We start from the raw sequence: 13,417 nt of genomic DNA on the forward strand, positions 1-13,417 counted from the left end.
TAACAAAAAACCTGAACTATATGTACCTTCAGGAAAGACATATTTCGGCATTTCTGTCATAGCATCTGCATCGTTCCATCTTCTATTTATTTTGAGGATTTTACTTTCAGTTTAGATTGGCTTGGTTCTAGAGAAGAACTACTTGTCTCACCTGTAAAATTGTTATAAAGTATAATGACAAAAGTCGTTACATGTTTTTCCTTCCGTTGCTTTTTACTCCAACAGGACGCTACAATTCACCTGGCGAAATCGTCTACATAGACATAATACAGTCCATTGTTTCCTCTTTCCTGTGAGCAGAGACTTTGTACGATCGCAGCTAGCGAGTTTCTTACGACCACTGTCAGAAAGATAGGTCGCAATTGCTTCCTCGGTGGTTAACGACGCCGGAAAGGGCAAGGGAATGTTAAGTCCCGTCCAAATGGTTAAATCATCCAACAACAAAACGAGATGATGGACTAATAAACTTGCATTACTCAATGTGGCCCGGCAACCGCGGTGTCGATCTTCAACGAGAGAATGTCGATAATTTGGTTGTTGCCTTGTTGGTGTTGGGATGTCAGACGTGTTGTAACTTGTAATTATGATGTTCTGTGGTCAACTGTTAGTAGAAGTTTCAGTTTAAAAAAGTGCTGAAGTGTGGCAGAGACAATAAATTCTGGTTTGAACGTGACTGATTTAAAGTGGAAAGTATGCCCTGTACGGTATCATATTAAAAGTGTTGATGATTTGACAATGAATGTAAAAGTCGAGGAAGTAGCGGACAGGATAAGTCATATGGAAACATTTCTGTCACCGAACGTACATTACATAATTGTTGAGAGTAGACAGAATGAGGATTCGGCAGTGCGGACTGCATCCTGCCTAACGGAGCAATATACATTTGACTGGCATAAAATTATGACTTCGTTGAACCTGTCAGGTAGCTCATATGTAAATTAGAATTAATTTCTGCTGTTGTCAATGTATGATTTGCAATAACAGTATAAACTGTGATCAGTGATGACATTGTGGTTATGACTGGCTAGAAAGATCCCATTGAGTGTTGTCATGATATCCGAAAGTGATTGTAATATCAGTAGCCTTCATTACACCACTGTAAAATTGTCAATTCCGAAGTCTAAATCCCGGTTACATTCAGGGATATGGACCGATTCAGTAATATGTCGGGAAATCGAATCTTTAATGCAGATAGATTCTCTGTAGAATCATATACCGGCGTTATTTCCACATTTGTTTGTGTACGGACATTATATAATATTGGCAGAGACTGTGAAAACGGTACATTTCAAAGAGCGCTGCTGAGTCATTCCATGTCAAATCAACACACATTAAATAAAAATTTTACTTCACCCTCTTAGATTCTGCTGAAAGTTGGTATACTAATAGTGGGTGCTGAAATTAAGAAAAATACCAAATTTCAATTTTTTACCTCAAACCATTCCTGAAATATGGTCATGTAAACTTTTCAAAAACTGGCCAAAAATGTGTGAACAGACTTTTTTTAAATTGCCGTAGGAGCTGCCCTAATTGCGCTAGAGAACTGGGAAAGGTGTCATTTTGCAGCATTTATCATGCTCTTTCTAGTGATAGACAAAAAACATAGCTTCTAATTAATAACCTTTTTCAAAATGGTAATTAATATTTTGATTTAATTTTTTAACAAAAAGTACATAATTAAAAATTTTCAAAATATTTCCAGAACTACTTCATACTGTTGTAAATCGCATGGCAAAATATAAATGTGGGATGATGATGGGTTCATTGTTAAAAAAAAATTATTCCGGACTCTTGTTTTTCACTAACAGCCCTAGTTTGACAAAACTGACCTTTAAGGTAGTACTTGATGTCTGTACAATAATTCAGAGACTGGAGCCATTGTTGAGATGATGTAGTCTGCATTGTTACCTTCTAAGGCTTTGTGTGCCTATAGCATTATTGTGCACTGTGGTTTGAGTGCAAATCAATTGTTACCTATGTGTTGACCAGTCTGTATCTATTATATTTAATAGTTCATTTTCAAGTAAATCTATACATTGAAGGACAGTTTATAAGTGGTTTTTGTATAAATATGGAACCAAGTAAAAAGTGCAGTGCTGTAAGAGTGCAGTGTTGTAATCCATTGAAGAAGTCAAATCATTTTATTAGAGACAGAAAAAAACTGAGAAATGTCACAACATGGATGCCCAAATTATTTCCTCAAATACCAAGTGGTGCCAAGATTTGTGATAAATGTAGGAAAGATGTAACCAAATTGAAAAATACACCAGAGCCGATCAGTGATGAAAGTGTTGAAGAAGAATCTTCTGGATCAGAGATAATCATCCGAGACCAAGAACCTGACTTCACTCCAACTTCAGTAGCTGTTAAAACATTTAACACAACACTTCAAGAACTAGATGAGTCCCCAATTGACAAGAGAAAACTAACATCTAGGCATTACGCCAAATCAAAAGTGAAGAAAATCTCATCAATGACACGTAAACTTTTTGTTGCTTCTGAAACTTCATCAGATACTGATACTGATGAATCCGTTCTTGAAAATATTAAAAGAAACTATAAAAATTCTATAAGTAGAGCAAAGAAACTAATGATTCTTACAACTTTACCTGAAAAGTGGAGTGTCAGGAAAATAATGAGGGGAATTTAATGCTCCTAATTACATTGTTCGGCAGTCCAAAAAAATTTTGAAAGAGAAAGGATTCATGGAAGGTACAAACCCAAAACCAGGGAAGTGTTTACCAACAGAAACTGTCAAAACTGTACATTCATTTTATGAAAATGATGAAGTTAATAGGGCAATGCCAGGTATTAAAGATTGTGTGACAATTACAGAAACAAGTGGAAATAAAACAAAAATATCAAAAAGACTTATTTTGTGTAACCTTAAAGAAGCTTACAAGCATTTTAAAGACAAGTTTCCTAACATAAAAATAGGTTTCTCTGAATCTGCTGAGTTGAGACCAAAACATTGTGTATTAGCTGGCCAGAGTGGCACACACACTGTATGCGTGTGCACAACTCACCAAAACATAAAATTAATGATAGAAAATGCCAAACTAAATACAGTAACAAACAGCAGCTTGAACAATTATAAGCAGTGCATTGCAAAAATGCTTTGCAACCCATCATCAGTTGATTGCAACATGGGAAACTGTGAATACGGCCCAGGAGAAACTGTCATACATAAAATTTTAAAAGACTCTTTTCATGAAAACTTAATTGAACAAGTTCAGTTCCGACAGTGGATGTCAATTGACCGATGTAATCTGGAAATTGTTCAGAAAACTTCTGAAGAATTCATAGATTTATTTTGTAGTAAGATGTCGACTTTGATTCGGCACGAGTTCATTGCCAAGCAACAACGAACATTCCTTACCTCTACAAGAGAAAACCTTATGGAATCTGAATTTGTTGTCATATGTGATTTTTCAGAAAATTATACTATAGTTCTACAGGATGATGCTCAGAGTTTCCACTGGACAAGACAACAGATTACCATTCATCCTTTTGTTATATAGTACAAACAGGAAGACAAAATTGAGCATATGAGCTTTGTCATTGTTTCTGATTGCCTGGAGCACAATACAACTGCGGTTTACAGCTTTCAAAAGAAGCTAATTTCATATCTAACAAATAAATTTCAAAAGATTCCAAAAAAGATATGCTATTATTCTGACGGTTCTGCCGCTCAGTATAAAAATAAGAAAAACTTCCTGAACCTTTGCCTTCATGAGGAAGACTTCAACATAAAAGCTGAGTGGTACTTTTCAGCCACAGCACATGGGAAAGGGCCTTGTGATGGAGTAGGGGGGTTCAGTAAAGAGACTGGCAGCTCATGCAAGTTTGCAAAGGCCATACCAAAATCAGATCCAAACCGCATGAGATCTATTTGAGTGGGTAGTAGATAATATCACAAATGTTGATTTTGCATGTTCCACTCAAGAAGACTACGCTACTTCAGAAATATTCCTGAAAAGCCGACTTGAACAGGCATTGACAATCAAAGGAACACAGCAATTTCACGCTTTCATTCCCAACACTACATCAAAATTAATAGTCAAATACTTCTCAGGTGATACGCAAAGTTGGGAGAGGGACGTAACTACATCACCAGACAAACTGAAGTTACAAGATGTATCAGGCTATGTCACCACTGTATATGGCAGAAACTGGTGGCTTGGGCACATTTTAGAAAAAAACTAAGAACTTGATGAAGTGAAAATAACTTTTCTTCATCCATGTGGACCAGCTAAATCATTCTCTTATCCTGCACATGCAGATGTCCTGTGGGTGTCAGTTGTGGATGTTCTCACAAAAGTGAATCCATTTACTCCGACAGGGGGAACATACATTCTTAATGAAAGTGATGTAAACCAAACCCAATCAGCTTTCTTAAAATGTAATATGTGAAGTTCCAAGACAATTTATTGGGAAACTGCTTTCAACTCAAAACTTAATTTTTGTCTCAGGTTAGTGTTAATGTATATTTTATAGAAAGCTGTTTCAAAATTATTGTTAGTACCTATTGTGTTAAATTTAGCTATGTACAGATACCAGTTACTCAAAAACAAGCATTACATATTTAATTTGTTTAATAGTTCCATTTCAAGCATCATGGACCAGAACTATTATGTAAATACTTGTACTTATTCATATTTTATTTCAGTTTGTAGTTAAATGCTCAATTTCTTGTTTTTGTTATATCGGTTAATATACTGTTAGTGAAGTTGTATGAAATTAAAATAAGCAATCAGCTTAATTATAAAATATGCTGATTAGTTTTGGTTTAATAAGGTGATGGTTTGATATTTCTAATACTTTTTTTATTTACCTTTCAGTATATTTTAAAGACATTCCTGTTTGTTAAAGGTCAATTTGGTCAAACTAGGGCCATTAGTGAAAAACAAGAGTCCGGAATAATTTTTTTTGACAATGAACCCATCATCATCCCAGATTTATATTTTGCCATGTGATTTACAATAGTATGAAGTAGTTATGGAAATATTTTGAAAATTTTCAATTCTGTACTTTTTGTAAAAAAATTAAATCAAAATATTAATTAGTATTTTGAAAAAGGTTATTAATTAGAAGCTATGTTTTGTTGTATATCCCTGGAAAGAGCATGCAAAATGACACAGTTCTCTAGCTCAGTTAGGGCAGCTCCTAGGACAATTTAAAAAAAGTCCAGTCACACGTTTTTGGCTGGTTTTTGAAAAGTTTACATAGCCATATTTCAAGAATGGTTTGAGATAAAAAAAATTGAAATTTGGTATTTTTCTTAGTCTCAGTGCCCACTATAAGTGTACCAACTTTCAGCAAAATCTAAGAGGGTGAGGTAAAATAGGTGTGTTGATTTGACATGGAATGACTGCTGCTTTCTCATCCAACTCTTGATCTTATGCTAGTGTTACACGGGCCATGTTTTTTTAACAGTGCTGTGCTTGTATTGTTCTGCCATGGGAAGTTCGTAACATTATCTGTGTTGGCAACACTATCGAAAAGTGTGTAGCTGTTCCTAGTTGCAAGCAAATTCCCATCGTAATATAAAACTGAAGTGTACATCACAGTACTTTCATGTGAACAGATGTGATTTTACTGCAAAGTAACACCTATTCTTCTTTAATCAGGGAATTATAAAATTAGCAGTGTGGAGTAATCAGTAAAGAAATAACTTGCATTAATTGTTCCATTGGGAACAAGAACATTACTTATAAGGTTTTGCTGGCTATCTGAACATGTTAAAGTAAAACAAATGGCTGTGCCCATTCCTATAGAACCACCTTTGTAGGATCCTTAATTAATAAACTTCCGTATAAAATTGAAATAATGTAAGGATTTAAGTTGTATTCCCTCTGCCTGCAAGTCTAGATCTTTAACCTCTGTGCTATGTTGCAGTCAAGCACTCTAAGAGCTTTTTCTGTCCTAAACTTGTATTTTGCTTCCACAGCTTTACTGTTGTAAACCTTTGCATTTACTACCTTCAAAAATGATTTTATGATGTACAGCACAGGCTATCCAGGTTTCTTGTTACATGTTCCCTTTTGTATTATGTTCATTCACGAAAAATGACTCCAAACAAGTATTTGAAAATCTCCTGTACCTTGTTCACATGACTGAAGTGGTGCAATTAAATGTATTGGGACTAAAATTTTACATCTAGTGACAACGGGGTCACCAGTATTTTCTTGTAACAGCATATATTAATAATTTGGTCCTGTGATGGTTTTGTTTTATGTTTCAGTTCTAATGTTATGTGTGTTTTTAACAGTGTAATTTAGTTATTGTCGGAGATAGCTTAGATTGTTACATACTACATCTATATCTGTTTAGTGGAGATGAGAGTGTGTATTCAAGATCACAGTACTGCTCATCCCTTCCCCCCACCCTCTCCTTTTCTTTCAACAGACTGAATATTAGTTGATGAAGGTAATGAATGTGTCAACCATTTCTTTTTATAGATTGGGTACTTGTGGAACTCTGGTCCATAATAGTGGCAGTTAATAAGTACACTGTAGGTACAAAATATAACACCTTTAGTCAGCACGATATAGTGCATTTATCAATACACAATTGTACACTACAAAATCACAGACGAAACTACTCAGAAAGAGAGTATGCCTCCTCATTCTCACTGGCTGTGATGTTACCACGTATTATAAAGTCATGGCATACAGTTGCATCAGTGGTGAAAACTTTTGTTGTTTCACTGTAGTTTAATATTGTCAAGTTTTTGATATGTTATGCAAAAGGGTTCCAATGCATACATTATGCTCAATTTTTTAAAGTACGTTGTCGTTGTTGTGGGTAGCATGTTGTGCGACTTAGTAGTCAAGCTTATTGTCAGCAGAGGCTTTTCATGAGTGGAAAATTGGTTTGTGGTCACGCTAATTCATAAAACTGTGAAATAGTCCAAGAATGAACAATGTTGAAGTATGACTTTGCTGCTTTTGCGAGCAGTTTTGCATGTTGTTGTTAGGCAAGTTATGCCATTGACAGAGTTGGAATAAGTAGCAGCACATGAATCTGTGTGATAAGTATTCAGGTGAGTCTTTTACAGGCAAATAATCCATACAGAGAAGGCTGGGGCCAATATTAAACAATGTTGAGCAAAGATATTCTGTGTGTGTGTGTGTGTGTGTGTGAGAGAGAGAGAGAGAGAGAGAGAGAGAGAGAGAGAGATAGAGAGAGAGGGGGGGGGGGGGGCAAAATACCATTTTTGGGGAATGACTTTCCTTCCAGGCCACAGCAAAATGTTGCCTCTTTGTGGCTTGTTAATGAGTTTGTTGATACTAGGAAAATCATGGTTAACTGACTTAAGACAGGGAATGAATTGTGTCATTAATCTTTTGAGATTTGAATGAGACCTTCTACATGCTCTTTGAGAGTTGCTTTCCATTAGAACATTGTAAACGGATTTCCAGCAGTAAAAGGTAGCGTGGGTGGCTAACTAGTGGGATAAGGATATCACGTAGAACAAAGTGGGAATTATATCAAAATGTTAGAAGTAGTCACAATCGTGTGCAGTAGCCCATTACAAACAGTATTGTAAGGTGCTTAAAAATGTTATTAGGAAGGTAAAGAGTATGTGGTACGCAAATAGAATAGCAAATCCACAGGATAAAATTAAAACTGTGTGGTCAGTTGTGAAGGAAGTGTCTGGTCAGCAGCACAAAGTCAACAATATAAAGTCAGTTCGTAGTAAAAACATTTCCATTTCTGATAAATCTGATATATGTACAGTATTTAACAAACATTTTCTGAGCATTGCTGGTGAATTGAATAAAAATTTAGCTTCTACAGGGAATCGTATAACTCTCTTGGCAAATGCCTTTCCAACATTGATGTCTGAATTGCTCGCCTGAGATACAGACAAAGGGGAGATTGAGTCAATAATTAAATCACAGAAGACTAAGGATTCTCAACAATTAAAGTGCTCAGTAGTAAAGCCACTTTATAAAAAGGGGGAAAGGGATAGTGTAGACAATTTTATACATATTTCTATGCCATCAGTGTTTGTTAAAGTTATTGAAAAGGCTGTGTATGTAAGAATAAGTGATCAATTTATATCACACAATTAGCTATCAAATGTACAGTTCGGCTTTAGAAGTCGTTTGATAACTGAAAATGCTATTTTCCCTTTTCTCTGTGAGGCACTGGATGGGTTAAACAAAAGGTTTCGAATGCTAGGCGTATTTTTTGATTTAACTAAATATTTCTTCAGAAGTCGGACCATTACGGAATAGGGGGAGTAGCTCAGAATTGGTTCACTGCTTTAACAACAGACAGCAAAAGGTCATTATTCACAGTGTTGAGAATGGCTGTGATGTGGGGCATGGTCAGATAAGGGGTACTCCTGTTTTGTATTTATATTAATGATGTGCCCTCTAGTATTATGGGTAACTCTAAAATATTTCTGTATGCTGATGACACTAGCTTGGTAGTAAATTAATTCTAAATCACAGTACGACTCGGTTTTTACCGTTTCTAACACACAATTCAACAAAACCTGATGTTTTAATTTCACAGAATGGGCATATAATTAATGAAACTGAACAGTTCAGATTTTTAGGTGTTCAGATAGATAGTAAACTGTCGTGGAAAGCCCACGTTCAGGATCTTGTTCAAAGATTTAATGCTGTCATTTTTACTATTTAAACTGTATATGAAGTAAGTGATCATTTGACACGAAAATTAGTCTACTTTGCTTATTTTCCCGTTCTAAAAGGATAGTTTTGTCTCAGAAATCGACCCCTGTTAACTAGTCTCGGTATTTTGACATTGGCCTCGTTTTGTGTTAACAATATCAGCTTATTCCCAAGAGTAAGCAACTTTCACTCAGTTAGTACTCAGCATAAATCCAACCTGCATTTGGATCGGACTTCCTTAACTCTTGTGTAGAAAGGTGTGCATCCATTTACAAAAATTACCACAAGATTTCAAAAATCTTATCAGTAATTCACGTGTTTTCAAATCGAAACTGAAGAGTTTCCTCCTGGGTCACTCCTTCTATTCTGTCGAAGAGTTCCTTGAAAAATTAAGCTGGTTTTTGTTTTATTCTTGATTGTGTTTACTTAAACTTACAGTTTGTCTTTTTTCTTGGATTCATAAGCATTTTATGTTTAGCTGTTATTACTTTCATGTTGTAATTTCATATACTGACATGTTCCATGACCTCGGAGATTTACTGCTCAATTTGGTCCTATGGAACTTGACGTGTAAATGAATAAATAAAATATACATTGTGAGAGGGGCTAGTAATCATTAAAGATGTGCCACCTGCTGATACAGTGTCACAACTATAGCGTAGGGACCTTTTTGTGCTGAAAGGGTGGCAGCTATCAAGGTAACGGCACCATTGTGTATAAGAAATGCAGTATGTGTCATGGCAGGGTGGTAGTAGATTTATTTTTCTACATTTCTAACCAGCAACATTTTCTATAAGCCAAGATCACATAGTAAAATCCCACCTAGACCATTTTCAAAGCATAAAATTGCTTACGAAATAAGTTTCTTAGCCCATCTAAAAGTAGTCACACGACAACCAAAATTGGCAGTTTGCAGTTGGAAAGCCCACAAGTAAGTGCATTGGTTAATGGCAGAGTCACACACATTCTGCGTGCAAAAAATATGCATAAAAAACTGTGAAACTTAATAACTTTAATGTTTAAAGACTTTTGATTACTGTAAACTAAATTAACAACCATTTTAACGGAACTTTCTTGTAATTAATGAGACAGTGTAGAATGTTATTTCCTCAAAACAAGCGATTGTTGGACAAGATGCTTCACATTGTGGACTGAATTAATGGAGCTACTGTGTTGTATTCTTTAGTGATAAGTTATTAGAGAACAGTACTGATAGATAACTGTGCTTTTACATGAAAATGTGGACTGTGTTTTCTTTCAACATTTAAATAATTGACTTCACCACTGTGACAGTTAGGTAGTGCAGGTGCTGATGTCGCTCAGTGCGCTAATTTATTTTAGTAGATGACAGACTGGTCGACATTCTTAATAACTGAAATTAGTGAAGAATAAATGTATGTTAGTGCAATTCAAATTATGGTGTGTCACACACATGTCAGAAAACACACCATCCTACACTCATTTAGACTTTCAGCTTAGGAGGTGATCAGGAGCTGAGCTGCTGAAGAGAGACTACGAGAATCAGGTCAGCATCACTACAAATACCATTAATGAGTCTTTCTGTCTCATACTCGATAGAAGCAAGTTGGAAAACAATGTGAAAATGGTAAAGTTGGGAATACTCATAAGTACTGAGGTAGCAGCAGAGCTGCACAAATTTAGTTTGGAGCAGTGGAAATGTAGAAAAGAGATTACTGACACAGGCATTAGATGCTAGCAAAATATTCAAAAATTCATTCAAGAACCACACCATAATCCAAATTTGAAGCCAAGTAGCCGTAAGCTAAGTGGAGGATCAAAGAGCGACTCTGTAACATAGACAGAGTTACACAGAGGTATCTGAATGTCATTTACTGACAACATTAAATGTTCATATATCATTATTGGATGGGAGACCCAAATCACTTACTAATGGCTGAGCATTCATAGGTCATTGAACAGAGACTAATAGATATCTTTGTAGTGACATATTGAAGTTATTTCATGGAATGGAAGAAGATGGCATGTGGAGTAGAGGTAGACGAAGTGAAATATGTTGGTGTAAAATTGTTGAAGTTCAGGAGAAAGAGTATTAGGTGTACCAGTCCTGAGACCAGTTGATAAACTTTCCCTCAATTACTGTGAATGAGGCAAGGGGCGTGTTAAGATTTTGGGTGGTGAGGAAAGATTCCTCTAGATGGACCAGAAACATGTTGGCATTGGAAGGTTGTCACTGATTGTTTCCAGTCTTGTCTACAAGCACGTCATCCTCACACGAGGATCTCTGACTCATCTGTGGTCCTTTTGCCGCTTTGTACTATTTTGTGTACAGGAATAGGATTGGAATTGGTATTCATCGGAAGCATGGTGGCAAAATAAGATAAAAATACTTGGTCTATATTTAAGTGTTCAGAAGACAGAAAGGGCTTGCACTGGGGGTGGCAGTAAGAATTATTTGTCAGTCTAGGAATTTGGTCAAAAAAAATGAAGAGAATATGAGAGGAGGTGGTAGACGTTCATGTGACTGGAGACTGGTCATGGTGAGCAGGCACAGAGGTGGATGGCAGGGAGCTGTCTGCTTTGGCTGGAGCCTCGGTTATGAGAGAGAGAGAGAGAGACGCAACTGAACTCTGCCAGCAACCCCACACGTTCTTGCTCCCCACTTTCCTGTTCATCATATGGTGGTGTGCGTACACCAGTTTATTCAGCAGAGGGCTGAAGGCATCTCCTGTCAGCATCTTTTACTGAAATGAACTGCTTTCACCCAGAAGCAGAGGCTATATTGGCATGTAGGCATTGCAAGAACTCACGCTGGTAGCTTGTTTGAAAAGCTTACAAGAAAAATTTCATAATGGAATTGTGTAATGAACTCGAAGATATTCTTTGACTGGCTGGCCACCCTGTACATTTGTGATACGGAATACTTGTTTTCAATTTCTGTCATAGAAGCCCCTCCGTTACAGAGATTGGGTTAGTGTATGCACCAATGTACTTTCAATTGTTCATGCCTGCCTCTGCCCTAACTCACCCTTTACATTACTGAGAGAACTAATTCCAGCTTTCAATACTTGTTGCTGGCATTCTGATGTTCTGTTTAGCCTCCCATTAATTTTTCTGTGATTTTGTGTTTTATTTGGAGCACAGAACACATTAAGGGTAATGCAGTGATATAGAATCTCGAAGGTGGTACACACTTCAAGAGGACCAGCCTAGTGGCTTTAAACTTTTATAAAAGACATGGAGAATTTCATTTGGGTGCCAGCAGGTATGGTTCCGGTGAAGACCAACCTAATGCGATGTGGCCTGAAGGAAAATTGATGACATCCTTCGTGAATAGTTGGGGTAGAGGCATGCAGGTTATTTTGGTGTGCACTGCTTCTCTGTTTCTATGTAAGACTGAAGTTCTGTAAGGAAAAAATAAAAGTTCTAGGGATTAACACATTGTTGTGCTAAGAATTGCAAAAGTTGATCTTTCATGGACACAGAAAGAAGACCAGTGACTAGTAGAAATAGTAGACATGCCAGCCGTTACTCATAGAATTTCACCAAATGTCACAACATGCAGTATTATTTGTACAAGTCTGTTTTCTGACCATGGTCTGCATCTACATGTTTCCTCTTCATTTCACACGTAAGTGCCTGGCAAAGTGTTCACTGAACCCCGTTCAGACTAATTCTCTGCCGTTCCACTCCCAAAAAGAGTGTAGGAAAAACTAACACTCGAACGTATCCACATGAGCTCTAATTTCTGTTATTTTATTACAATGGTTTTTCGCTATGTAGCTTGGTATCTATATATATTGTTCAGAGGAGGAGATTGGTGACAGAAGCCTGGCTTATGGCTCAGCGTCCCCATCCGCGTTGCGGATGCTGGATCCAATCCTACACAGCGGGATACGACTTGCCACTGGTGCCTTCCGGACCAGCCCTGTGGACAGCATACTTGTGGAGGCAGGTGTCCCTCCACTGTGGTTACGGCACCAACATTTACTGGCTGCTTACACTGCCCATGTTTGAAGCTTGCCCGGGCATCCAAATTATCGTCTCCTGTTCCCGCAGTCAGTTGTCCATATCGCAGAACATCGGCCCCGGTCGGGTTGTACGATCGCCGTCCGCGTCCGAGAGCTTCTCTCCAGGCTTAGGGTTTTCCCTGTTCCACCTCCTTTCCAGCCCCCTCTGCATACACCCCCGTGGTGTGTGCCTTGCCCTTGCCTTCGGCTCGAATTGGCAAAGGCCCCTAAGGACTCAGTCCCTCCGGAGGCCTTCCGCCGCCGCTTTTATTCCATCCTAGCCACGTATCAGGGCTCTGGCGTGTTTTACACTGACGGTTCGATGGTTGCTGGTCACGTCGGTTATGCTCTAACTGTAGGGGACCATTACGAACAACGATCCTTGCCGGCTGGCTGCAACGTTTTCACTGCTGAGCTGGTCGCTATCTTTCGTGCCCTAGAGCATATCCACTCCTGCTCAGGTGAGTCCTTCGTTATCTGTAGCGACTCCCTGAGCAGCTTACGAGCTATCGACCGGTGTTTCCCTCGCTCTCGTCTGGTGATGGCTGTCCAGGAGTCCCTCCATGCTCTTGCCTGTTGCGGCCGCTCTGTGGTTACTATGTGGACCCCGGGCCATGTTGGGATACCCAGCAACGAAAATGTTGACCAACTGGCGAAAGAGGCCACCAGTAAACCATCTCTGGACGATGGCCTCCCAGAGACTGATTTGCGAGCCGCCTTACGCCGCAAAGTTTTTGCGCTATGGGACGCTGAATGGTGCAATCTGACCACACCCAATAA

The 13,417-nt window shown here is 38.0% G+C and overlaps 1 protein-coding gene across 2 annotated transcripts in view; it reads left to right on the plus strand.

The window, feature by feature from the left end:
* The first annotated feature begins 328 nt into the window (after positions 1–328).
* LOC124715831 (endoplasmic reticulum membrane-associated RNA degradation protein-like) overlaps positions 329–13,417 on the plus strand; it is an 80,343-nt gene continuing 67,254 nt past the window's right edge. For both annotated transcript variants that reach the window (XM_047243125.1, XM_047243127.1), the window contains exon 1: positions 329–922. In XM_047243125.1, coding sequence (XP_047099081.1) covers positions 736–922 — 187 coding nt within the window. In that variant the 5' untranslated portion in view covers positions 329–735. The remainder of the gene's footprint in view (positions 923–13,417) is intronic.

Source organism: Schistocerca piceifrons, chromosome 1 (genome assembly GCF_021461385.2).
Source record: "Schistocerca piceifrons isolate TAMUIC-IGC-003096 chromosome 1, iqSchPice1.1, whole genome shotgun sequence".
NCBI classification, from domain to species: domain Eukaryota; kingdom Metazoa; phylum Arthropoda; class Insecta; order Orthoptera; family Acrididae; genus Schistocerca; species Schistocerca piceifrons.